The sequence below is a fragment of the Lupinus angustifolius genome, chromosome LG19 (genome assembly GCF_001865875.1).
Source record: "Lupinus angustifolius cultivar Tanjil chromosome LG19, LupAngTanjil_v1.0, whole genome shotgun sequence".
Lineage (NCBI taxonomy): Eukaryota > Viridiplantae > Streptophyta > Magnoliopsida > Fabales > Fabaceae > Lupinus > Lupinus angustifolius.
In genome coordinates this window covers 17,712,521-17,738,435 of record NC_032027.1, presented here as the reverse complement: position 1 = coordinate 17,738,435, position 25,915 = coordinate 17,712,521, and the positions used below count along the sequence as shown (strand labels likewise).

At 33.4% G+C, this 25,915-nt stretch overlaps 5 protein-coding genes across 10 annotated transcripts; 3 read left to right on the top strand and 2 right to left on the bottom strand.

Moving 5' to 3' along the window:
* LOC109334275 (serine decarboxylase 1-like) lies at positions 2,307-7,273 on the bottom strand. Of its 2 annotated transcripts, none has more exons than XM_019569953.1 (6): positions 7,163-7,273; positions 5,308-5,660; positions 4,113-4,344; positions 3,840-4,033; positions 3,613-3,749; positions 2,307-3,119 (listed from the first exon to the last, which is right to left on the bottom strand). In XM_019569953.1, the coding sequence occupies exons 2-6, from the start codon at positions 5,633-5,635 to the stop codon at positions 2,553-2,555; spliced, it is 1,458 nt and encodes a 485-aa protein (XP_019425498.1). In that variant the 5' UTR covers positions 5,636-5,660; positions 7,163-7,273; the 3' UTR covers positions 2,307-2,552. The 2 variants fall into 2 exon arrangements, with proteins under 2 accessions (XP_019425498.1, XP_019425497.1); XM_019569952.1 differs by having other exon boundaries at positions 5,308-5,664; positions 7,165-7,267.
* On the top strand, positions 8,519-12,960 carry LOC109334274. Of its 3 annotated transcripts, none has more exons than XR_002106082.1 (3): positions 8,519-10,422; positions 10,577-10,677; positions 12,594-12,960. XR_002106082.1 is itself a non-coding variant. In XM_019569950.1 (3 exons), exons 1-2 carry the CDS (start codon positions 8,623-8,625, stop codon positions 10,668-10,670), a joined length of 1,890 nt encoding a protein of 629 aa, XP_019425495.1. In that variant the 5' UTR covers positions 8,519-8,622; the 3' UTR covers positions 10,671-10,677; positions 12,594-12,960. The 3 variants fall into 3 exon arrangements, 2 of the variants coding, with proteins under 2 accessions (XP_019425495.1, XP_019425496.1); XM_019569950.1 differs by having other exon boundaries at positions 10,581-10,677; XM_019569951.1 differs by lacking the exon at positions 10,577-10,677.
* Positions 13,898-16,743, bottom strand: LOC109334276 (glycine-rich RNA-binding protein RZ1A-like). Of its 2 annotated transcripts, none has more exons than XM_019569955.1 (3): positions 16,667-16,743; positions 15,103-15,219; positions 13,898-14,620 (listed from the first exon to the last, which is right to left on the bottom strand). In XM_019569955.1, the coding sequence occupies exons 2-3, from the start codon at positions 15,211-15,213 to the stop codon at positions 14,126-14,128; spliced, it is 606 nt and encodes a 201-aa protein (XP_019425500.1). In that variant the 5' UTR covers positions 15,214-15,219; positions 16,667-16,743; the 3' UTR covers positions 13,898-14,125. The 2 variants fall into 2 exon arrangements, with proteins under 2 accessions (XP_019425500.1, XP_019425499.1); XM_019569954.1 differs by having other exon boundaries at positions 13,899-14,620; positions 16,662-16,743.
* LOC109334199 (peroxidase 43-like) lies at positions 18,061-22,327 on the top strand. Its single transcript, XM_019569829.1, has 4 exons — positions 18,061-18,318; positions 18,414-18,596; positions 19,180-19,342; positions 21,698-22,327. Exons 1-4 carry the CDS (start codon positions 18,118-18,120, stop codon positions 22,114-22,116), a joined length of 966 nt encoding a protein of 321 aa, XP_019425374.1. The 5' UTR covers positions 18,061-18,117; the 3' UTR covers positions 22,117-22,327.
* LOC109334196 (putative clathrin assembly protein At1g03050) lies at positions 22,647-25,390 on the top strand. 2 transcript variants are annotated; one of them, XM_019569821.1, is made up of 3 exons: positions 22,647-22,884; positions 23,236-24,063; positions 24,232-25,390. In XM_019569821.1, the coding sequence occupies exons 2-3, from the start codon at positions 23,352-23,354 to the stop codon at positions 25,326-25,328; spliced, it is 1,809 nt and encodes a 602-aa protein (XP_019425366.1). In that variant the 5' UTR covers positions 22,647-22,884; positions 23,236-23,351; the 3' UTR covers positions 25,329-25,390. The 2 variants fall into 2 exon arrangements, with proteins under 2 accessions (XP_019425366.1, XP_019425367.1); XM_019569822.1 differs by lacking the exon at positions 22,647-22,884 and having other exon boundaries at positions 23,133-24,063.

Below are 25,915 nucleotides of genomic sequence, written 5' to 3'. Positions count from 1 at the left end.
TTTTGATAATAAAATCAATTAATGTACATAAATATTTAAAGGACACTATAAAAAAATAAAAGCTTAAAAGGATGTTATGAGTGAGTTGGTGATTTTGAAAAGCAAATTAGTCTTTAAGTTCTTTGTTAATTATCTTTCTAGAAATAAATGTTTTTTTTAAGTTTTTTCCACAAAATCAAGATAACATATAATTTATGGTTCTTACAATTCTACACGTACATAGTTAATAAAATAGCTAATGAGCTGAATGTAATGATAAAAAATAAATGATAAATTTGAAAAAACTACATAAATTTAATTTAATACAAATAAATATATTTGATATGATTCTTGTTGTATATAAATAGAAATAAGAAAGATAAAAAGAATACAAATAAGATAGAGTTGAAAAAAAAGAAAGGAATGTGTTCTCCACAAGGAACCCACAAGCCATTGTGTTTTTTATTTGAGAAATAGGATGCTAAAGTGAGTGAGAATATAAATAACATTACCATACATATATAAATGGTGAGTAATGGAGGTTGTGATGATGTGAACCACTTTGCATTATATGGATATAATAGTAAACTCATCACTTTTCAAGTTTGCATTATATGGATCTAATGAGCTAGTCAAATATATATATAGAGGAGTTCCAAATTCAACATCTGGTATAATAAAATTTGAACAAATATAACTGATTTTCTAACAAGGACAAAAAGTTAGCATGTCGATTGTTATCTGAACATTCAGAACATATGTGCCCAATATGTGAAGAAAGAGAGAACATTTTTGACTATAAAGAACCATCAACAAACATTAACATTCTCGAGTAAATATAAGGAGAGTATCTTCTGGCATAAAACATTATGGAATATGACAAAAGAGTATGAGTTGGAGTCTAAAAAGGCACATGATAGCTTAAAGGAATGAACGGTAAAGTCTAAAAATGTAAATAATAGCCTGAAAGATTTCCACTATAAATGGCAAACAAGATTTGACACCACTTGCAGGATTCACATGAAAAGAGCTAACTATAGTTGAAAAAAGAAAACTTTGTGTGTAGAATAAATCAAATGTGGATTTTCCATTCCTATATAAAGGTGTACTACTCTCTTTATAATACACATCTATCTATGAGAATAAAAAATCTTTATGAGTAATATTGAGTGTTTTCTTTTGTTTCTTACTATTTTGTAAGTAAGCCATATAGTTTCTTTCGTATTCACAAATAAAGTCGTGTAGAGTGTTTCATATAGTTTCTTCCATATCCACCACCAACAACTAGATGATTGAAATTAAGGTATGATGAACTAAACTTTCTAGGAATTTAAAAGGCTAGTATTATCTAAATCCTCAATATGATGATCTTATAATTGTGTTTAAATAGTAACTAAACTAACATACCCTAAAATATAAATAAAAAACATATATTTGGATGTCAAGGTACACCTCCTACAAGAAATGAAGGAAAGTTATGCTATAATAGATTGAAATGAGAAGGTCTGTGCACCATTTTATAAGTTATATACTAGAAAGAGACCTCTGCATGAAACAGATCTATATATGGTTGACATCTTGGCCTATAAAAGATATATGTTTTATTTATAATCTCACAAACATTGCATGGGCTTAGTAACCCAATTATGGTAAAGAAGTACAATTAAAGATTAATCTATATTCAGATTACATATTATTGGTATATATTTTTGTAACAAAGAAGAAAAATAAATTAAAGACTAACATTTCATCAATATACACAAGAGAAGAGTGGTAAACAGAGACTAACAAAATATATTAATACTTATATCTTTTTATTTATAGCATGAAATGATATTTTTACCTTTAAAATTAAAAATAAAATAAAAAAACTTCTTTCTTCAATAATGAAGATGTCTACAATATTGTGGTAAATAGAGGGTGAGATAAACCAAAGAAGGCACTTAAGATTGTGTATTGAAAAATAATATTTTGAATGTTTCCTCACTTTCCTATATCACTAAGGACAAGAAAGAAAAACATTATTGTATATTTACGTGAGAGTATAGGACTATATATATAATGATGTCACAACTAAGATAAATAGCAGGTAGCAGGTGTGTGTATCTTTAATAATATTTAAATAGCAATATTCTGTGACTCCTCAACCTATCAACCACCAAAGAAGAAAGAACCCTTGACCAAAAAATGCATTATGACTATCAAGGATTTTGATATATATGCTGCACCCACTGAATCTGTGAGCAACACTTTTTCCCCTTCACATCTATGGTGGGTGCCATTCACACACACCTTTTTATTATTCTTGACAATGGATGACGAGAATGGAAAACAAAGATAGTGCAAATAGTAGGTACTAGCATCTATTGCATTCAAAGAGGAAACAAAACACTATGCTACTAATAACAGGCCAAGTATTGGCCCAGAAAAAACAAGAACAAATAAAGGCATAGCGAATAAAGCAAGACAAATTCTAAATGTCTTAAGGGACATCAAAATTCTGATAAAAACTAGACTCATAAATACTGCAGAAATCAACTAGAGGTGTAAACTTCAGATTTTGGTTGCTATAATTATTTATGCAAAGCACATAGGCAATTTTTTTCACCCACATCTGATGCTATGCAATAAGGTTGATAGCTCCCATCTTCAAACCAGGTTGCACGTTTCTGCAAAAGCTCGTTAAGAAAATCATCAAGCTTCTCAATAGTGATGTTTGGCATCACCACCACATGTGCAATATTCCCTTGGCATGCCAACTGCCACCTGCGTATGAATTCCTCATCGTGCGGCCGCTCAAACACAACCGTGCTGCTCAGTTCGTTGAGCATTGCGCCAATCCCAGCATCTAGAAGGCGGTCTTTGAAGTAGTGTGCATTCCGCAAGCATTTCTGTACTTCTTTCTGGAAACCTCTGTATCCTTTCCGGTTCAAGGTATACCAAAGGAATATGGGAGCATGGCCATTCCGACTACCCATGATTGTAGCATCCCTAGAAGCAAGGTATTCTACGTTCCTTGAAAGAGCATTAACAGACTCCAATCTCGTTATCTGCACACCACAAGGCATGGGGCACCCAACAAATTTGTGGCCAGAAACACTAACACTGCCAATAGGCTTCTTAAAAGAAACTTTTGGAGCCTGCCATTGCAGAATATAAAAAAAACAACTTAGTCAACGATTACAAAAATGGACTCAACACACAATTATAAAGAACATGGCTCGATTTACATAACTACAGGTATTCCCAGAGTGGAATTGGAATGAATTGTGCAAGTATAATAAATGACAGTCAGATTTATAAATTGGACTGGTCAGCAAGAATTAAGGTGTGTAATTTTCAACCGTCACATATCACCATTGTTTAATTAGGTGGGTAAAAGTTAGACTTTATTGCAAGATTGCAAAAATGTTGGAAAGATAGCAGTGATCCATAATAAAATAGACAGGATATGCACAGAAGAACAGAAATGATGTTTACTGAATGAAATTTATAAATTACAAACGAGCAGAACAAAAGTAGAAGAATAGCACATCAGAGTTTTCTATCAGACAAACAAAAATGGCATATAAATATTTCAATATCTGAAGCCTTTAATTGTTCAAGAGTTCAAAGGTAACATTTGGAACTTACACGTTTCACAAAAGGCATCATGAGACCAAACAAAGCCCCATCACAATGGATGTAGAACCTGTCATGTGAAAATCCTGTATCTTCAAGTGTCTTTATGACCAGATCAAGATCATCCACAGCTCCTTTCACAGTTGTACCTGCAAAGTTTCAGTAGTATGAGCCAGAATCAACAAAATGAAGAGGTAGGGAGGCACGAAAGAGAGGTAAATAAGAATGAAGAAACTTGCCTATGTTCACATTTATAATTGCTGGCTTGTCCTGGTGACAAAGAAGCTTGGCCTTGAAATCGTCACAATCAATCTCCCCAGAACACAGAGTCTCAATCTTCTCACACTCCATTCTATACATGCGAGCAGCTTTAAAAATAGAATAATGTGACTCCCGTGAGGCATACAAAATCCCATCTGGGAAGACTTCTCTCCTGCAAAAGTCATTTCACAATATTAGGCATTCTTTACTAACAGAGAATGTTGACCTGAATAAAATTAGCTGAAACTAACCCAACTAGGACGCCATGGAGGTTGCCTTCTGTACCACAGTTTGTTATATAGCCCCAGTATTCGTTTTTCTCCAGTTCCCACAATCGGGCAAACCAATCCAAAACACCAACTTCAAACTGTCGGGAGTGAACACCATAATTGCTTTCTATAAATGGATCCCCCAGGTTGTTTATGGAAAAGTGCTGAAGTTGAGAGAGCGCACCATATTCGAAATCCAAATTATAAGGGTAGCCTGCATGCAAACTCAAGAGGTTGATGGAAAAAATACAAGGGCTTCAAAAGTTACACAAAATCCAAATAAAATTATTTCACAAAATGGATTTTTTTTTCATGATTCATGCTGCCTGTATATTTTATGCTTATACCCATCTACTTCCACCTATGCAGAATCTTAAATATGTTTTTTTATTCACCAATGCAATACTCAGTGATTTGGTAATACCAGTGTGGCAGTTACAACTTCAAGCTGAGCAGAAGATAAGAATACAACAAAGGGGAAAGTCTGTATTAATATTAAATAACATCAAATGGTTTCCTGAGTTTCAACAGGGAGAATATCAAAACTGTATTTACTTTCTTTGCTAGAGAAATTCGGAATCTATTCACCTCCAGGATAAGTTAAAATGCTCGGGATAAATAAAAGTAAGTGAACAAAAATCCTACAAAATAGATATGAATCAGTGACTCTAAGAAATAGAGATTTTTTTAATCTCATCATTTCTCACAATTCTAAAATCCAGGATTGTATTGGTGTCAACCCATTCAAACCTCATAAAGAAATGATTTATCCAAAATACTTTATTTCAATTCGAAATTGGGTGATATAAAATCATGACCACCTGGGATTCTGGAATATGTCAGATTGGAATCATCAATCAAGTCCACAGTACACAATAGGACTTCAGTAGAGATGGTTCTAAGGCAAATCCAGTTCATGATTGTCACAGGCTAAAGAGAGTATGTTGTCATGGACTAGTATATTGTGGGTTATAACATGTTTTTTTAGAAAATAATTACATTAAATTTGTGAGTTATTTGTGCCATGAATTATGCAGGTAGGTGAGATGCATCCCACACAATTGTCACATCTTCAAATTAAAAAACCCAGATCAACCTCTGAGGAAAAGTTGTGACCAAATACAGCATAAATGCAATCAAGAAAACAGTAAGATTAAATGAGTAGCTATTGCCAAACCTAAATGATGCTTTGTCCTTTCAGTCAAAGCTCTTCTGTATTTGGCTAACACGCTTGCCATATAAGCTTCCCGATCCCCGGTAACCTCATCATCTATGTCGGGCTCTGTGACCTCTAGACACATGGTATGAATATTTCTACCCAGTACTATCTGTCTTTTTTCTTTTGCAGGGCTGATATGAGCATCCCCATTAACAATACCATTGTCTCCAACTACGGGTGGCACAGGCTCTTTGATCACGGCGGCCACATCAAAATCCGCAGGAAATGGTTCAGTTGCTCCATTGATGCTCAAATTGTCAGCTAAAACATCAAAGCTTCCAACCATTTTGCTACTTTCAACACAAGAACACCTGAAAAGCGAGTTATAGGAGTGGGTTAGAAAATGAGAACCAAAATCCAGTGAAAAAGACTGACAAAAGCAAGTAAAAATCAGAGGTTACACATATAAAACCCAGGAATTACTAGAGCGCAACAATGGTAAATGCCATTGGCACTTCAAATTGCTCATCCACACCCCTCAAAACCAATAACAATTTTGTTTTATTCTTAACAAAACTAAGCTTGGTTATTGAGGAGTATTAATAAGCATTTGAGAGTTTCAATAGCCACAACCCAGAATACTTCATGTGCAGCTTTTTCCTTTTAAATCAACCTTTTTTGCATCCAAGCAAGATTGTACAAAAGGAAGTGAAACAAGGCACAACACAAACACCTAGTCAGGATGCATCATTTCAAACATTATGAATCTAAGCAACTTTTCATTTAGTAAGAGCACATTTTTGACTCTCCAAATCCTCTTCTGGAAAAACTTCCCTTCAAAACTATATAGTTCAGCATTCTTTTTCTATATAAACCATTTTAGTAAAGCCCAACCAAACACACATATAAATGGTAAGAAGTGATTTTTTATATATAAATGTGACTTTTATATTTTTTTAAACTAAGCAATTGTGCCCTAATCCATATACTAGATTTTCAGACATGAATTGCAATGGATTTAGATTGTGTTTGGTTCAGAATTGAAAATAATCTGCAATAATTCATTTTTCAACCCAAGACAGTTGTAAAATTTATCATTTTCAACCCAAAGTGAGGGAACAATTACCCAAAAATCTCAAATCGAGAATTAGATTACCAAAATCACTTTTAACGAAACACAAAATATCTAGCAATTTAAATAAACGCTATACAACAAAAATCAATTTTATAGAATATTTTTAAATCTCACTTAATTTAACAAATCGACCTTACCTTTTTTAGCATTTTTTGTGTGCAAGCGAGATTACTACAGAAAAGGAAGTGAAACAAACATTTCATACACAAAATTTCCTTTAATTAAATCCACATGACAAATTTTCAACCATGAATAATTAATACAGATTTACTACACAATTTACAACATTTTATCGAAATTCGAGATAACATAAGAGTCTGCGTTCTGGCCAGGACAGCATAACCACAAGTGAGAGAGCCACATATGATATAAACAAGATAAACTCTTATCATATTCAACATTTACTTCGATAATAACAATGACACTGATGTGATGGTGTGATAGTGATTTTCAGGTGCAACAATAGAAAAAAACTAGGTAATCATTTCTAAATCAGCATTCACATGGAATAATAGAAAATACATAATGAAAACAACGAGATCTATCTTATCATGCAGATCTAAAGGAATAATAAGCAATTACAGCATAATCATCACATACACTAATTAAATTACTATTCAAAGTGAAGTAACAGTAACCTAGAAAATGAAATGCTGAATCTAACATGAAAAAGAAGAATAATAATAATAAGCATAAAACATATATAGATTGATCTAAAACGAGAAGAACATAACGAACCAGAGTAATTGAAGGAGAAGCTATGAAATCGGAACAGAGAGAGAAAGAGAGAATTGGAATGGGTTCAAATGCTAGAAGAAGGAAAGTGCAAGCTACGTGCTGATATTTATAGTAAATGAAACCGAGTCACGCGCTTTATGCTTGTAGCGCGTGTACCCAAACGCCACATGGAATCTTTTAATTGGTATTTGCATTACATAAGAATCTGTATCTTTATTTTTTAGAATCTATAAGTTTTTTTATGACCACATTAATGGTACCAAATGCAAGCAAAATATCTAGTACTATCTTTATTACTTATTAGGGTCCATTAATGTAGCTACCATCTTAGACTAAAGTATATATTCACTTTAATTTGATTATTCATCGACGTGGGTGTCTATACTTCAAGTTTATAAGATAAAGAATATTTACTACTCAAAAAATGTTGATAATTTAGAATTAAAATATCTTCCATTTTAATTGTTTTTTATGTACCAAATTTAGTTCTCGTTACTCAAAATTTACTCATCTTTAGTTCTAATTCTTTATAAAAGGAAAGTAACAACAAAAATGAGAGTGAGGATCAACTTACTCCAAGACTCACCCCAGACATCAATTTTATGAACATCTGGTAATTTAGATTTACTCGTCAATTTAAATCATTAGATTTCCCTATAATTAATGATTATGATAGAAAGTAAGTTTAAAAGATGTGCCATAACTTTGAGATTGAACTATATTCAAGACCGATTAAATGTCATCTTAATGATTCTTAACTTTATAAACATCTACCCAATCATTTATAGTACACTGCACCATAAAAATAATTTTTTTTTGCCATAATAACACTTTGGGCCTGATCTGGATCCTTCGAAAATTGTAGCAACCCAGTATGCGAAACATGGTGGACACCACAAAATATAGAGCGTCAAAAAAATGAAATATAGTTTTTGGTAATGAAAGAATTGTTTATAGGAGGATTCAATGTGGGTTGACACGCAGAATATAAATATTTTTTATACAATCAGTAAATTATTATTTAACATTCATATACATACTCTTAAACAAAAGTATTAATACAAGGATGAATGATGAATGAAGATTATATATTCCTAATCGTATTTCATTCCTTGTCTCAAACCAATCACATATTAATATATGAATAAAATAAAAATTTTAAAAGGAAAAAGTAAAGAAATGAAACACTTTAATGGATTTGAAACACATAATAAAATAAAATAAAATATCGTTTAGAATAAACAATCTTCATTCGATAAATGATATATTGACATTACAAAAAAAAAATGAGAGCGGATAGATTTTAAACAATTTTTTATAACTTATTTTTGTTACAAATATAAAATGAAAGTTATAAACAATAGGAACCGAAATAGTAGCAAATCCCTAATTCATAATTTTCCAAACCCTAACATCTCTGTTCTCGAAAATCTCTCAATCTCTGAATCTCATTGCTGGCGATGAAGGTATATCAACGGAAGAAACGACGAACAGAGTCTCAAATCATCGATTCATCGGAAAACCCTAATCCTCATTCACTTCCATCATCGCAGCAGAAGAAAACTAGGGATTTGCCGAAGTTGACAGAATGTCACTCGTGCGGTTTCAAGGTTGATATTTGCAGCAATGTTGATGGTAAGAATGCACTACAACCTCTTTATAGTGAATGGCGTGTAGTTCTTCTCTGCAGCAAGTGTTTTTCGAAAGTCGAATCTTCCCAAATTTGTTCATATTGTTTTTCTGAAACAGCGTCTTCTGAAATAGATTCTTGTTTTAGTTGCGTTCAGTGTCGCCATTCTGTGCATAAAAGTTGTTTCTTTGACTGTAAAGATACTGCTCCATGGTCATATACTGCTTGTTTGGGTTCTGAGTTTTCTGTTTGTGTTGATTGTTGGATCCCGAAACAATTGGCAATTTCTAGAAGAATGAGAATGATGAAAGCAAAGGGTGGGATGATTAAGAAAAAAGGTAGTAGGGTTTCATCTGAGAAAGGAAAATCTAGGGTTTTAATTGAAAGTGGTGATTGTAGGGTTTTGGGGGCTGGGGATTTGGTGGGGTCCATGGAGGGTTTAGTTAATGATGTGGGTCGTGCGGAGGAGAATAAGGTTGAGACAGCTACTAGGGTGAGAGAGGAGGCAATAAAGAAAGGTGTGGTGGCTAAAAGAGCTATTAAGAAGGCAGATAACGGTTTGAGATTGGCGGGGAACCGAAAAGAGGTTAGTCAGAATGTGCGATCTCTCAAGAGGGATAATGTAAGGGTTGCTGATGGTTCAGCTGTGACATTTGAGAAGCATTCACATATGATTTGCCCTCCAAGGATTTCAAAGAGTCACTGCTTATTGAATACGAATTGTTTGGATACTTCAAAGAGTAAGGCTGCTAGGGATGGTTCATCGTCCAAGACATTGAGCTTGGGGAATGCTGGTGGTTGTGATAAGCATGAAGTATCTAATAATGATAAGCTAAATGAGGACGCCGATAAATCTTCATTTGAACCCTTGGTTTCATTAGGATCTTTGGATAGTGATTATTCAGCTGATCCAAGTCATCTTTGCATGGGTAGGAGTGATTCAAAATGTAGTTCAAAAGATAATGTACATGTAGCTGAATTTCATGGTGAGGAAGAGATGCTGAAGGAAGGGGAGGGAAGTTGTTCTGATCGGCTGATAAACTTCACTGGAGAAGATAGTGGCTTGGAACTTGATCGCAAGCAAGCAGATTCTGGATTGCACGGAAAAGGAAGTTGCAATGGACAGCGTGATCGTTATTTTCTGAAGTATAAGAGGAAAAAATATAGGTTAAAAACAAATCTAGACAGTGGATTGGAACTTGATCGCAAGCAAGCAGATTATGCATTGCATGGAGAAGGACGATGCAATGGACAGGGTGATCGTTATTTTTTGAAGTATAGCAGGAAAAATTATAGGTTAAAAACAAATCTAGATAGTGGCTTGGAACCTGATTGCAAGCAAGCGGATTCCGAAATGCATGGAGAAGGAATATGCAAGGGACAGCGTGATCGTTATTTTTTTAAGTACAGCAGGAAAAGGTATAGGTTAAAAACGAATCTAGATAGTAAGCCCAAGATCCTTAATGATGAGATTTGTCTCGAGAGTCAGGACTCAGCTGTTAGGGCTCCATTCAATTGTTCAAAGGAAGTAAAAGCAATATCTAATGCTTCATCTCAGTCATTTCATGCTACTTTGCAATCTTCAGCTCATGGAAGTGACATTTCAGAGAGACATCCTAGAAGGGTACAGGTATAGATAGTTTTTCCTCCTCTCATTGTCTACGGTTAACATTTAATGCTGTTATTTTCTTTCCCTGTTATCATTTTGAACATCGCATTTGCTCTTCCGATTTTGCTTTTAAACCTATGGCAATAATCAAAGTCTAATTCATTTTTGTTTCTAGCCAGGCATTAAAGTTATTGACTCGAAAAAGGAAAAATGATAAGAAAATTGTTATCAATAATTTCAGTGTTAAAACGATGATAGACAATCTATAACTTGGAGGTAGATTTTCATAACAGATTTTCCTCTTCATTCTATCCATCCTATTGAAGTTTAATTGTGTGATCTCTCAAGTCTTCTACTCTTCATTTTTGCTTGTTTAGATGCTTCATCAAATATTGCTGACCATACCCTTGAATCATATTTTGGGCCAGTAATTCAAGAGTGTCTACTATATTATTACGTTTTAGGTAACACACTCAATGTTAATAATGTCCATTGAATTTATTAGTAAAAATGATAAAGGTCGAGATTTAAAAAAGAAAAGAAAAATCTGATAAAAAATACAGTTTTGCCCTTTTTAACTTACCTCTCCTGTATTCCACCAAAAAAACTAACCTCGCCTCTTCTACAACAACCACCACTGCAACCACTCCATGCCACCACCACCGCTATCACCCATTCCAACCCCACCACACCACTGAATTTTAACTCAGATGAACAATTTCAAACCAGATCAAACACTTCCACCACCAGGGGGTACAGATGATTAAAACACGACCCAAATCAGATAAAGAACTTTCTGCAGAGAACCCTATTTTTTTATGGTGCTTGGCAGTTGCCAGTTACTTGAGACATGGAGGTGGTTGAACATGATTTCCAAAGTGCCACTATCTCTCATTTAGGTCTTTCTCTTTTCTCATGGCATTGTGTCTGGGTGGGGTCATAGCATAGGTGGAAATTGGGTTAGGTGAGGGCAAAATCGATTTTTGCACTTAAAATAAAACTAGTGCATAGTAACACAAACTTAACCACTTGTATCATAGAAGCACCCCTTAATCTAATATCCAGGTAGGATTTTAGATGGACAATACTCAAGATGAATGCATTATTCTGAAAACAATGCCATTTCAATAGAGTAACTTTGTGATGGCTGGTAACCTTTAGTAGTTTTTTGTTGGTTGGTTGTTCTTGTTGTAAGGTGATGTGGTTTCCAACTTTAGAAAGTTTCCATTCTAGTAGAGATGGGCTGCTTCTGCTATCCTGTATTAATCAGTAGTGTCATATGATGGTTCTTACTGGTGGTTTGATGATGGTAGGAACAAGGTTATCAAATTGGGATTCTTATCTTGAATGAGAAGACTTATTTTCCCAATGGTGAATCGAATAGTCAATCATATGATAACATGATCAATAATATAAAATATATTTGTATATAAAGAAACAAAAGATTTTAATCATTTTAACATTAAATAACACATGTAACAAATAAACTAAAATATAAAATTAATTAACATAAAGTCATATAGTAATATATAAAGAACACAGTGGGGACCAACAATCCATATTTTAAACTAATTTAAAAAGCCTAGAATCAGAAGGGGGAAGAACTTTCATCACTTCCCCCTGCACCCATTAAAAAATCGAATCAATAAGGTCAGAAAAGCATTTTTTACGAATTGGGTTGTTCCTGCCCTGACCCATTTGGTATGCGACTTGGTTTCAACTTAAGAAAACCTGTAGCACAAATCATATTACTATTCTTCAGACTACCCTTCTCCAGAATCATGAGGTTGTTCATGACCCAACCCTTTTCAATTTGGAACCCGGTCTTTTGCAAATCACACAGAATGCTTCTGAATCGCAGTTTCATGATTCCAACCTCGTTACGTATGTGATTTAAATATGATACTGGAGTGAAATCGATGCACCAAATGATCTGTATCAGCAGCTCATGAATTTGTGACAGGACCTGATTATGATTTCTTAGAAAAGTTGTAAAATGATTACAGATAGCACAAGGTATTAAAAATATTACATTAGGTTCATCTAGCAGAGTTGGTTCTTAGTCTGGTTACTTCCTATATGTTTTTTGGTGTGATCTTTATATTATTTATATGGCGCTGAGTGTTTTATTGAATTACTTTAGAATGATTATGTGATAGGAATGGTTGTTTTGTGGATTTGTTTGGTTTCAGGAAAGTGACGCCGTGAAGTGTGAAACTTCCAATATTGTATTGGGATGTGTGGAATGATGTAGTTTCTTGCTTTGAATCAGGCCGAAGATATATGGAGTTCTATTTTACTAGTTTCATGATTGGACTAAGTATATTTGTACTTGGTTAATAATCTCTTGGTCACTTACCGCACCAGGTGCTGTTCTAGGAAACTTGACGAGTGACCAAGTCAATTGTAAAGCTGAGTGATAACCTATCATTTTAGTGATGCTTGACTTTTAGATGTATTTTGGCCTTAAGACAAATCTCGTGCCTTTCTTCTAAGTAAAGAATTTTGTATGTTAATCTTGTATTTTGTTTGTATGACATGCTCACCTATAGAGTTATTCATTGTTGTTGAAGAATTGTTTTCCTACCAAGTATTATCAACAAACAAAATCCTTTTGATGGAGGAAAAAAACCCCTTTAAAAATTAAATTAGGAGTTGCCTAACTTAGTAGCAACATGTACCAATTTGATTGTATGAGAAAAAATTGTATGCACAATTATAGACTGATAATACCATTTCTATTATCTATGGACCGACTATAGCTTCAGTCTACTATTCATTTGTTTATTTTCAATTATTATTGTCTCTTCAAAAAAAGTAATACAAATGAATGATGAATAATATATTGATTGTGTACAAAATCTTAATACTGATAGTACAAAGATATTACACTCTAAAAATATTACTTCTTTTTTAGTTTCATTCATCCATTTCTTATTGATTGTTATTGTCAGTCATCCCTTTATTATGTTTTCATGCCGTACTCTCTTTTTGTTAGTTTTTATAGTTAAATTTGTTCATTTTGATTTTAAAAATGAAATATAAATAATAATACTAATATTTTAAAATGATAATGTAGAGGTAATGCTAACCTTTTTTCTCAGTTGGTAACATCAATTTTTGGTACATGTTAACTCGGCATATATTGTTTCCTTCCTGTTGAGTGGTACTAATTTTTTTTATTCTGAACTTGTTTGTTGTTAATTGGGCAGAGTTATCATTCACACATGAAATAGTCACAACTCTTGATATATTTTTTTATTGCTGAAGAGATTGCTATTGTTTTTTTTACTGTGGATGTTTTTTTTACTGATGTTGCTGGTTGTATGTTACTGTTTTTTTTTGCTACTGCTATATTTCTGTGCTGTTGTTGATGGTACAAACCCTTTACGTGCATAGGATGGGTTTAGACATCATTTTAGTATTGAAATATAACCTAAGACTTTTTGGGCCTGCCTGAAGTGGTCAAGTGGCCCAAATGGGTTGACCCAAACAAGCCATGACAGAGAAATTGTACAATTTTAGAGATAACCACAAAGCCAATTTCCTTTCATGATAGTTGTGCAGAGGTTCTGCGGCCTATTACTGAAAACAATATTAGTGTGCTCAACCTTGTGGTAGAACTGAAAGGAAATTTATGACCATGACTGAAGTTTGATTTGAATATACCACTTAACTAGTTCTCAGCAAACAAAACCAACATCACATACAAGCAGGTAAGTTGTCAATGATAGCCTCCGGATCCCCGTCGCTCATATGGTCCAGCTCGATCACGATCATATCGATCATTGCCAGAATCACCATGACTACCACCATCCCTATTGCGCCGACCAGAAGAACGGTCTGCATTCCTATCAGGACCACCACTCCTGCCACCATATCTACTTTCCATGTCACCATATCTTCCTCCTCTTTCACCTTCACTGGGACACTCTCTAGCAAAATGACCAGGTTTACCACACTTAAAGCATTCACCACCATTAGATCCCCGACCACCTCCATAATCACGATCACGGCCCCGCTCACGATCACGTTCTCGGTGGCGATCACCACCGTCTCTACTTGATCCTTGTTGAGGCTGAGCTCTATCAACAGTAATAGTTCGACCATCTAAATCAACTCCATTCATGGCGTCTATAGCCTCTTCCATAGCTTTCTTATCATCAAATGTGACAAACCCGAAACCGCGAGAGCGCCCAGAGAATTTGTCAACTACCACCTAAATCAAAATACATTTTACGCCTTAAATGCCAATGAATAACCATTATCGAGAAACAGAACATTAACAATAACCAAATCATATATATAATGTACCTCAAACCTATTTCTTAGTTCTTCGTTATACCATATTAATTTATTTTCTCTGGTTTTTACTCAATTCTGTAATATAAGTTCAATAGATACTGCAAGAATTCAATTCTCCTCCTATATTAACAAAGAACAAAGTTGCCAGAGTACAGCATAGGCATCACCATGAATGAAGCATAGCCATAAACAAACTTCTCAGAAATAAGTTTAAATCAAGGGTCTTTTCAATCTGTGCCCGATGACACAATTTGACTTGTTCAAAAAGGACAAGTTTGCATCAGGTTGGTGGATACTAGCTTATTGAAGCATGTAACTTTTATACATGCACCAATTCCCAATGTAAAATTAGATGTGCCATTGGACACATGTTAGAAAAGCCCTTAAATTAGTTACCTTTGCCTCAACAAGCCTGCCGTACTTTTCAAATGTATCCTTTAATTTTCTATCAGATGTTGACCATGAAAGGCCACCAATGAAGCAACGAAACTCATCCGCTTCCGACATTTGAAACTGCATATTTGCAGGAAAACTAACATTAGACAGAACTCAGGCACCAACATGCAGGAGAAACTCAATCCACATGAATAAACGTAATAACGTAATTTAATCAGACACGAAGGGGCTCAAGCAATAGTAGAGCAAGAAGAAGAAGGTGGATTTCTGCTATGGTCTTTGAAATAGAACTTGCTATGATCTCTGTGTCGTGGGTTTGTATGAGAAAGATGGGTCTCTGTTATAGCCTTTATGCGAAGGTGACAACTGGATAGTCTGCAATGGCTTTTATTTGAGGACGGAGAAAATCTCGGTCATGGAAGATAATACTAGCAGCTGCATATAGCAGACGCGATGGCTGCAGTAGCAGCAGTGATGTGCCACGATTGAAAAACGCTTCACTACACCACTACACTGCGTGCTACTGACTACAGAACTTATTTTCATCAAATATAAAAGTTACCATGATATACCAAGCATAAAACTCCTTGAAGTCTCATAGCACATACATCAGATAAGTTATAGGATAGGATTTTTACTTTCACCTCAGATATACTAGTATACTAATAAGTGCCTGTAAGTGCAAGATTGTGGGAAAAACTGATTTAGAAATTCTGAGTTTGTTCAAACATTTTCAATTCAAGTAGAACCACTTTCGAAGTGCAATTTTGATAAAGGTTGTACAATGCACGAGGCTCCCACCTAGTGGGATATGAGAAGGGAAAATGTATGCAGCTTTACCCATGCAAGTAGAGAGTGTCAGGATTTGAACACATGATCTCCAAGGTCAAACAACCTTACTATTGCGCCAAGATTATTGGATCTTTGTTGTCTATATATTTTTCGAATATAAACATCAGGTCAAAAGTTGCGAGTATTTGTCCAAAGTTTTACTCAAACAATAATTTTTCCTGACCAAACCAGCTTGATAAAACCATTTTGCATCTTATGAGAGAGTGCATAATCAATTCTGCTAGTTACTCAAACATGCTAAAAACACTATGTAGCTGGTTTCTACCAAGAACGTTGGTTCAATTTGGCACACAGAAACTCAAAACTTCATTCTGTATCAAAGATTTAAAATAAAACAAAATATGTCAGAATTAAGAAACCACATCAGTTTTTCTATCATCACATCATTTTCATCATAAAATACAAATTCCAAACTAAACCATATTTGCATTCCTTCAATTCATAAACAAATAAATCAGGCCAAAAAGAATAAAGGTAGCAACTTTACTACAATTATACATCTACATTTCAGGGCTAAATTCCAAGGAAACCCAAACAACCCATGATTTCAATACATGAAATAAAACAAAACCCATCAACGTTTCTAGCTTATAATGCATGATTTTTAACCAAAATATCAAAAAAAGAAAAAAAATTTGAAATTGAAATTGAATTCGGAAACACAGGAATATTGAAGTAAAGAGTAATAATGAATGTGAAAAGAGTACCTAACAAATTATTGCCAGAGAAGGGTATTAGGGTTTTTGGTGAGCGTCGAAAGAGACCAATTCCAAAACCCAACAAACTGAACAATGTACAAGTACTATGATGCGCTGTTTTTGATTTCAGAACAAAAGTGCTATTTTGCACGTGCCAGAATATCGCACGTGCAACTTGTAAATTATTGGGTATAGAAGGAGGTTTTTAAATTTTTTGAAGGGTATTCTTTTTAGGAATAGATTTATTTATGTTTTTTTTGTACTACAAAGAGTATCATTCATCTTATAGATTATGAACTAATCTTTCTTTTTTGGAGTGTATAGTTGACCTTACCAACAAATATCGTTTCAAGAATCAAATTTTTAACCTTTCGGTCATCTTGGAGATCTAGCAAGATTTTACTCTATTAGATTAGTGTAGTGTAAGTAAATTCTTTTATGATTTTAAATAAATGGAACTATGGAGCAAAGCTTTGACATTTAATTTAATGGTGAAAATGTTATTTCATTATATATAAATGGTAAAAATGTTATATCAAATTATTTTTTATTTTGTTTATGATGTGCTTGTATATAAGAATCCTAACTCCAACAAAATAATTAAGAAGTTAAAATCCTCTTAAGTACCGGAGAGACAAATAAATAACAAAAAAATACAAATAGAACAATACAACATTTTTATTATTTAGATATAATAATATGATCCTTCCCTCTTTCAATCCACAAGTAAAAACAGCAATTGAAGGTTGTTTTCCATAATTAAGACATTATTATACTAAAATGGTGGTGGCGTGGAAAATTGAATTTGAGTAAGATTTATGAACATCAATAAAATAGGAAAAAGATGCTCATTATTGTTGACATAGGCTCCACTCATCACCTCACATTCAAAAATATTATCTTCAAACAAAAAACAAATTTATAGGCTTCCAGCTATTGGTATATAAAAGTTGAGGTGTGTGCATGCAGTGCTTGGAAATGAATGTGTGATTCAGGAATGCATAAGAACATTGAGTTAAGGAAAGAGAATAAATGAACAAAGAGTTAAGAATCACTCATGCATTTTTACTTGACACGTTACAAACTCACATTATATTGTCCTGAATCATATCTCGTATTAATGAAAATAAATCGTGTTAATTAAAAATTTTAAATATTTATGTTTTTATTTTTTTGCTTCATTATCATTTAAGTAAACATAGTTTGTAACATGGTTCGAGTCAATAAATATATACGATTGCTAACACCATTAGATGCTACTTTAATATTCTGTCACTATTTATTGATTATTTCAAACTCTTCACTTTTCTTCCTTATAGTAGTAAGTAACCATTATTTTAGAATTTGTCATCTTACAATTAAACTTACCATTCATATCTATATATACATATATTTTATATGCATATATTGGTGTGCTAGCTCATTGTTCTTTGTTCTAGTTGATAATACTACATTCATTGCTGCAATGGGGTTCTTTCTTTTGTGTCTCTTATTAATCTTAATGGGTTGTTTTTGTGAGAGTCAAAATCTTGAAGTTGGGTTCTACTCAAACACATGTCCTCAAGCTGAAACCATTGTTCATAATGTTGTTAAAAGTGCTGTCATTTCTGACCAAAACATGGCTGCTGTATTGCTCAGACTTCATTTTCATGATTGTTTTGTTGAGGTATATATCTCTTATTTTTCACCTATATCTTTGTCTTTGACTCTTTATATTTGTTATTTTTCATGTTGTTAATGTTGTTGTTGATATTATTTCAGGGATGTGATGGTTCAATTCTGATAGATAATGGAGATATTTCAGAGAAAAAAGCATTTGGGCATCAAGGGGTTAGAGGATTTGATGTGATAGAAAGAGCCAAGGCTCAATTAGAAGCTTCTTGCCCTGGTGTGGTTTCTTGTGCTGACATAGTTGCATTGGCAGCAAGAGATGCCATAGTCATGGTACTAAAATTGATTCACTTGATTTGATTATTACTTGATGAGATTTTTTCGGGAGCACATCTGCTGCTGTCTTACCGTTTGTGTCATTCTATGTGTCATGAGTTTGTGATTGGTCACTAAAATACTTAATAATTGAGTCTGACAAATCACAAATTCATGGCCCATAGAATGACACAAACTGTGAGACAACAAATGTGTACCCATTCTTTCTATTAGTTCTAACATTTTCATTTGAAACTTTTCTCTCTTTATCATTGATTGAGTTATCAACTTTCTATATCACTCTTTCTGTTTGGTCTTAAATTTTATTTTTCTTAGTAACTTTATCCCAAACTTGTAATTTATTAATTTCATCATATTCTTTTTAATGAAGATAAAGGGTATTACACTATTAATTTGTGAGTAAAGATATGTTACATATTAAATTCTCTTACGTATTATTATACCCACAAGAAAGAAATAAGAAAATGACATGTTACTTATAAATCAATCATTAATAAATAAAGTACAATTTTATCACATATTTTATTTTCGTGTGCGTAAGAGAATATATCATTTTCGTTAATTCGTTAAATATATGCAGGCAAATGGGCCAATGTACCAAGTTCCAACTGGAAGGAGAGATGGATTGGTGTCAAATATTACACTAGCAAATGCCATGCCAGATGTTAGTGATTCAATTGGGCTACTCAGTGAGAAGTTTATCAACAAAGGCCTCACACAGAAAGACCTTGTCCTTCTTAGTGGTATAATCTCTCTCTAACCACAGATATACAAATCGAGCAAGTATCATATAATAACACACTAAACATAATATATAATGATATTTTTATTTTTCTATTTACCATGAAATCACTTTTTATTATTAAAAATATTAGGAAAAACAATCATTTGTTTCTTCATTAATGGAGATGATCCTTATTTTATATAAACAATTTCATCTTAATTATTATGTTAAGTAGGTGAGAAAATGGTTGTTGAAGAGGTAATTAAGTAATATGAGGCCAAAGAGAAGCAAATTATACATTATTTGTTTTGCTCATTATATTCTAAAATGTTGGTTTTTAATTTCTAAGTGGTTAACAATTGCAAATGATGTGTCATGCTAATAAATGATGCAATAAAAAATGATGTTGACATATTATCATTGAGGACTAAAACCAAAAGTAAAAACTATTAAAAAAATATACAATTTGATGAAAAACTAAAATCATATTTAAGCATAAACTTTTTTAGGTTTTTTTTAGTAAAGACATATTTTGGCCCCTTAAAATTTGTTGTGTGTACTAATTTGGTCTCTTAAATATTGAAAAACTCAAAATGGTCTCTAAAAAATAAAATGTGAGTTAAACTAGTCTTTTTAGCATATTTCATGAGTCCGTTTGACTCGTATTTTTTTTATTTTTAAGGATTAACTTGAATTTTTACTTTTTTGGATCAAAGTGGAGCACTCAATAAATTAAAATGACCAAATTGGGTATTTACTCTTTTTTTATAAGTCGATGCAACTTTTACAGGAATTTTAATTTTTGTCAAAAAGTCTTTTATATTTTATGAGATAAATTCAAAATAGTCACAATAATTTGTTGCACATAGATGTTTTCTTTTATATATGCACACAAGTCAAAATAACATAGTCATCCTCTCTCAAAAACATTACTTTACAAGATATAAGCCATGCTACCTAAATCATGATATAAATCTATATTATATTAATAGTCACACTCTTGATTTAAAACAACAATTCAATGAAATCAATTGAAGAAGTTATGCCTATGTGGGAAATTGATTATGTTCATAAACTTGGTTGATTATGATATGAAATCATATTTCAACCAAGTCACGTTATCACATTTTGACATTCTTTGGATTTAAGAAATGTTGACTTAACATCTACCACTTTTTGTTTAATGAACTTGGTGATGACATAATAAAAAAATGATTCTGAACAATTACACATATTCCATTTATTCATATATGACTATGTTTGTTTAAGAGGATCTATCAGATTCTGAATTTAATATATACGTGCATTAAAGTTTTGAAAGACTTTGGTTTAATTAATATTTTTTATAACATCATGTCAAATATAATGTTGTTAAGGCGTAAAGAGAATAAAGTATCTCCTGATATAAATACGTTATCTATTTTAGTCTATAAAATTTGAATTATGTTATATTTAATTATTTTCTATAAAAATATTTTTAAAGTTAAACAAAATAATATACATGTCGTATTTTTACTGGCGGAAAAAGACAAGTTATCTACAAATCCATTATTATCTTTCTCAAAAGAATGCAAAATATTTGTAGCTTTGATTTATTGGCTTGGTTCCCCTCAATGTTTCACCTACTTGTGAAGACTTTGACAAGTTTGGTTTTCGAAGCTAAGACTGAATTTATTATTTGATTTTTATTACAAATGGTGCACATGCAGCACTACAATTGTTACACGTATTCATAGCCACACAATTATGTCTCATTCTTTGAATGAAAAACTAGAATATGTGTAGAAATAGTAAGTGGCATGTAGGTTATAATTTCATTCATGAATTGTTATATATCTTATACTATTCTTATTGGAGAAAATGGAAACATAAATACCTAAAGTGTAGCACCTGAATTTTGTTCCACCTGTATATCTGAGTCGGACATCAAACTGGAAGAAGTTTTTTCTAAATTTTTAATGGTTAAATTGTTTGGTTGGACCGAACAGCATCATATATATAATTAAAAAAATATAATGGATTCCAAAATAATGATGGATAAGAGTTTAGATAGAATAGAGTTTAGAGTTGATTTTAACGCATTTATTCCTTTTTGATTTTTTAATTGAGCGAGATGGTCGGTCCAACCACTTACAATCGGGTTTTTAGCAGATTGACTAGCTTGATAGTTTCTAGTCTATATGTATCTATTCCTGATTCTAGTACACAATCGGATCATTCGGTCAGATCCGGTCCACACAACACCAATTTTAGATGTTAAGATTAAATTTTTGTTGTCAGGATTGTCATTGTTTTTAAGAGAAGTAATACTCAGTAGCATGTATTCTTAATTTGTTATGAAAGTGATTGATTAATAAATGATTGAATGATTTAGGAGCTCATACAATTGGAACCACAGCATGCTTTTTCATGACCAGAAGACTATACCATTTTTTCCCAAGTGGTAGTGGAACAGACCCAGCTATAAGCCCAACATTGCTCCCAAAGCTTAGGGCAAGGTGCCCTAAGAATGGAGATATTAATGTCCGAATTGCAATGGATGAAGGGAGTGAGAACAAATTTGACAAACACATTTTCAAAAACATAAGACAAAATTTTGCTGTGCTAGAATCTGATGCTAGACTTAATGATGATATTGTGACCAAATCTGTTATAGAGTCTTATTTTAATAACCCAATTTTTGGGCCTTCTTTTGAAGCTGATTTTGTTGAGTCCATTGTGAAGATGGGTCAAATTGGAGTCAAAACTGGTTTCATTGGAGAGATTAGGCACAAGTGTTCAAAGTTCAATTAAAGTGAAAATATATATATTATTATAGTTATTGGGAGGATTAGTGCTTCTTAGCAATTTATCCTTAATCTCATTATATCCATTGTTATTGTGTAATGTAATGTAACACATCAATTGGTCCTAAAATGCAAATGTTTCCTACTGAAAAATAATGATTGTACAAGTGGCTATGATGCCCAATGATATATATTTATAAGTATATTATGTTATGTAATTTTCATTTAATTGTATACTTTTATGGATTTAGAAAGTATTAGTACATTACAATTCAAATAGATCATGGGTTGAACTTGGATTTAAATGATTTCGATTTATCATCTACATTCGACTTTAATACACGATACTTGATATAAAAAGTGATGAATTTTACAATTAGAAAACTTAAAGTTGGTAACATTACCATTGAAAAGGTCAAAAATGTGTTGCTAAACATTCCTGGGACATAATTCATGTCATTACATATCATTTGTTTCACATGTTTTTAGGCTACAATTAAGGGCAATGCTTAACCAATTTGACAATTTGGGTTGTAATGTTTGTCCCTTAGATAGGAACAAAGTTAAGGGAACATGGAATAGAGGACAGATAGAAATAACTATCTATCTTTCTATTCTTTGTCTTTCTTTTTTTGTTTACCTCAAAATATTTGGCATTAAAGGAACCAGACAAATACACTTTTGTTTCTATATACCTGCAATATCTTTATTCTCTTTTACATGCAGAGAGATCAATAAGCATTTCTGTTTATGCTACAATAATCTCTCCAAACATGTAAGAACCTTTTTTTCCTCTTGGCTATTCTATCATTCTTGTATACCCTTCTTCATTTCAGAGTTTTTCTTTTGGTGGTTACTTTTGTTATTTACTCTAAGGCATTGATAGAGACATGTTTGTTATCTTTTTAGTGTCAAGGAAAATGTTTCATATGTACATCAAAATTTGGACATTAGTTAATGTTTCTTTACTTTTTTTGATGTGTTTTTTAAATGTCAAATAAGATTTTCAAAGAACATGACTCATAACAAAACAATGCAAGAAGGAAAAGTTATCATACTTGCAATGTTCTATGTGAAAATGATGATACTTGACATACTAATTCAACAAATTTGCATTATGTTGCAGTTTTGGACATATGAGGATATATTCAACAAAGTTAATAGCTGTGAAATCGGAACATTTAGCAGCAAGATCAAGAGTAAATTAAAATAAGTCATTGGAGCTAAAAATATAAACCAAACATGCCTCCAAGCTCACTGAGAAGGGCCATTGGGGCAGTGAAGGATCAAACAAGCATCGGCCTAGCCAAGGTCGGAAGTAGCACCTCGCTTGCTGATCTTGATGTGGCCATTGTTAAGGCAACAAGGCATGATGAATACCCTTCTGAAGAGAAGTATATAAGGGAGATTCTAAGCTTAACATGTTACTCTAGAGCATTCATAAGTGCATGCGTTAACACCCTTTCGAGGCGTCTCAACAAGACTAAAAGTTGGACGGTGGCTTTGAAAACACTTGTTTTGATTCAAAGGCTGCTAGCTGAGGGCGATCCTGCGTATGAGCAGGAGATATTCTTCTCAACACGACGAGGGACTCGCCTTCTCAATATGTCTGATTTTCGCGACAACTTAAAAGCTGGTTCGTGGGACTTCTCTACGTTTGTGCGCACATACGCGTTGTATCTAGATGAAAAGCTTGAGTACAGGATGCAAAGTCGGCGTGGAAAGCGCAGCATGTTTGGTTTTGATGAAGACGAGGAGGAAAGGGAGAGAGAAAGAGAAACAGAGAGGGAAATAGAGAAGGAAAGGGAAGGAGAAAAAGAAAAAGAAAGGGACAATGATAAAGAAATCGTCGTAAGATCTACACCAGTTCGTGACATGAAGGTCGAGCAAATTTTTTCCAAATTGCAACATTTGCAGTTGCTGCTTGAACGCTTTTTGGCTTGTCGTCCGACAGGTTTGTAACTCCTAATGGAGGTTTGCAATGACTAAAAATGTTTATCTAAACAAATATTATGAAATATTGCATATCAGTTCACATTTTGTTTGAAATATGCATCATTAGATGAATAATCATATACTCTTTCAATTTAAAACCAACCTAATAGTTATTTCAATGTAACAGGAGGAGCAAAGAACCATAGAATTGTGATTGTGGCACTCTACCCGTTTGTGAAGGAGAGTTTTCAGATATATTATAACATAACAGAAATACTATGTATCTTAATAGACCGCTTCCCTGACATGGATGTGGCAGACTGTGCTAAGGTGTACGACATTTTCTGCCGTGTTGGAAAACAGTATGACGAGCTAGAATCGTTCTATGGCTGGTCTAAGAGCATTGGCATTGCACGCTCTTCCGAGTATCCAGATATTGACAAGATAACACAAAAGAAGCTAGAGGTCATGGAAGAGTTTATCAAAGACAAGTCTGCTTTATCACAAAACATGAAAGCTAATGCAGAAGAAGAGAACATCGAAGATAAGGAATCTAAGGAACCTGAACCGGAAGAGGATATGAATGCAATCAAGGCGCTGCCACCACCGGAGGGATTCAATGAGGAACCGGCCATTGAAGTGAAGGAAGAGGAACCAAAGGAAGAAGTGCCAAAAGAAGAAAAGGTTGAACAAACAGTAGGTGATTTGTTGAATTTAGGAGATGAAATGATGAGTAGCGAAGAACACGCCAACAAGCTAGCATTGGCTTTATTTGATGGAGCTGCAACAACATCAAGTGCAACACAAGCACTTCCATGGCACGCGTTCGACGAGGAAGCAGATTGGGAAACAGCACTAGTCCAAACAGCTAGCAACTTAACAAACCAGAAGCCAGCATTAGGAGGAGGCTTTGACACATTGTTGTTGGATGGAATGTATAAACAAGCAGAAATGAATGCAGCCATGCAAGGACCAGGGTATGGAGTGAGTGGAAGTGCTAGCAGCGTGGCACTCGGTTCAGCCGGAAGGCCTGCAATGCTAGCATTGCCAGCACCACAAACATCCGGGACTAGTGGTCCAAGTTCAGCAAGTGTAGACCCTTTCGCCGCTTCATTAGCCGTAGCACCTCCATCTTATGTGCAAATGTCCGAGATGGAGAAGAAGCAAAGGCTATTAGTTGAAGAACAGATAATGTGGCAGCAATATGCAAAGGATGGCATGAGAGGACAACCACCTACTAATGTGGGAGGGTATCCACAGAACTATGGGAATTACTATCGTTAAACTAGTAAAAAATAATGTTATTCCCATTAGAGACACTTGTTTTCAATGTTTTTATATTAGGACTACATGTGAAAGCATACTTTGAAGATTGATAGGGTCATGAAATGGTATTGTTTTCTTTCATTGTCCATTTTAATCTTTCACTATGGGTCACAAACTTTTCATTCTTAATTGGGATCAACACATTAGTTTATAATATTTTACCATGGATTGAAGATTGAAATAACAACTATAGAGGCTTGCAATGCTTGCTCTTAAACAATTTTATCAATCCAGAGGCATGAAGGAGTTTATTTCTTCTGTAAATCAAATAATATTAACATTTTAAAAACTAAACATCAATTTTTTCATTGTAATATATATAAGTGAACATATTTCTTGAAACATTGTATTGCCAAATGGTGTATGAAATTGCAGTTTGACTTCACTTCCTCAACATTCACACAAACCAGGGGCAGAGCAAAGAAACTATTTGATAGCATATTAGCATTACCAACAACATCAAGGTCCATGTTTAAAATCAAACTCCCCCAAACCAAGTATAAGATCCAAGGAAATGCATTTCAGTTAAGATTTTATATAAATAT

Excerpts from the sequence above, each read along its gene's own strand:
- LOC109334275 (XM_019569953.1), bottom strand. The coding sequence starts at position 5,635 with ATGGTTGGAAGCTTTGATGTTTTAGCTGACAATTTGAGCATCAATGGA. Across the intron at positions 4,345-5,307 it reads AAGGACAAAGCATCATTTAG|GCTACCCTTATAATTTGGAT; the intron begins GTTTGGCAATAG and ends GTTTGCATGCAG. Across the intron at positions 4,034-4,112 it reads CTCCATGGCGTCCTAGTTGG|GAGAGAAGTCTTCCCAGATG; the intron begins GTTAGTTTCAGC and ends TGACTTTTGCAG.
- LOC109334274 (XM_019569950.1), top strand. The coding sequence starts at position 8,623 with ATGAAGGTATATCAACGGAAGAAACGACGAACAGAGTCTCAAATCATC. Across the intron at positions 10,423-10,580 it reads GACATCCTAGAAGGGTACAG|GCATTAAAGTTATTGACTCG; the intron begins GTATAGATAGTT and ends GTTTCTAGCCAG.
- LOC109334276 (XM_019569955.1), bottom strand. The coding sequence starts at position 15,213 with ATGTCGGAAGCGGATGAGTTTCGTTGCTTCATTGGTGGCCTTTCATGG. Across the intron at positions 14,621-15,102 it reads GCAGGCTTGTTGAGGCAAAG|GTGGTAGTTGACAAATTCTC; the intron begins GTAACTAATTTA and ends ATTTTGATTTAG.
- LOC109334199 (XM_019569829.1), top strand. The coding sequence starts at position 18,118 with ATGGGGTTCTTTCTTTTGTGTCTCTTATTAATCTTAATGGGTTGTTTT. Across the intron at positions 18,319-18,413 it reads TTCATGATTGTTTTGTTGAG|GGATGTGATGGTTCAATTCT; the intron begins GTATATATCTCT and ends ATATTATTTCAG. Across the intron at positions 18,597-19,179 it reads CAAGAGATGCCATAGTCATG|GCAAATGGGCCAATGTACCA; the intron begins GTACTAAAATTG and ends AAATATATGCAG.
- LOC109334196 (XM_019569821.1), top strand. The coding sequence starts at position 23,352 with ATGCCTCCAAGCTCACTGAGAAGGGCCATTGGGGCAGTGAAGGATCAA. Across the intron at positions 24,064-24,231 it reads TTTGGCTTGTCGTCCGACAG|GAGGAGCAAAGAACCATAGA; the intron begins GTTTGTAACTCC and ends TCAATGTAACAG.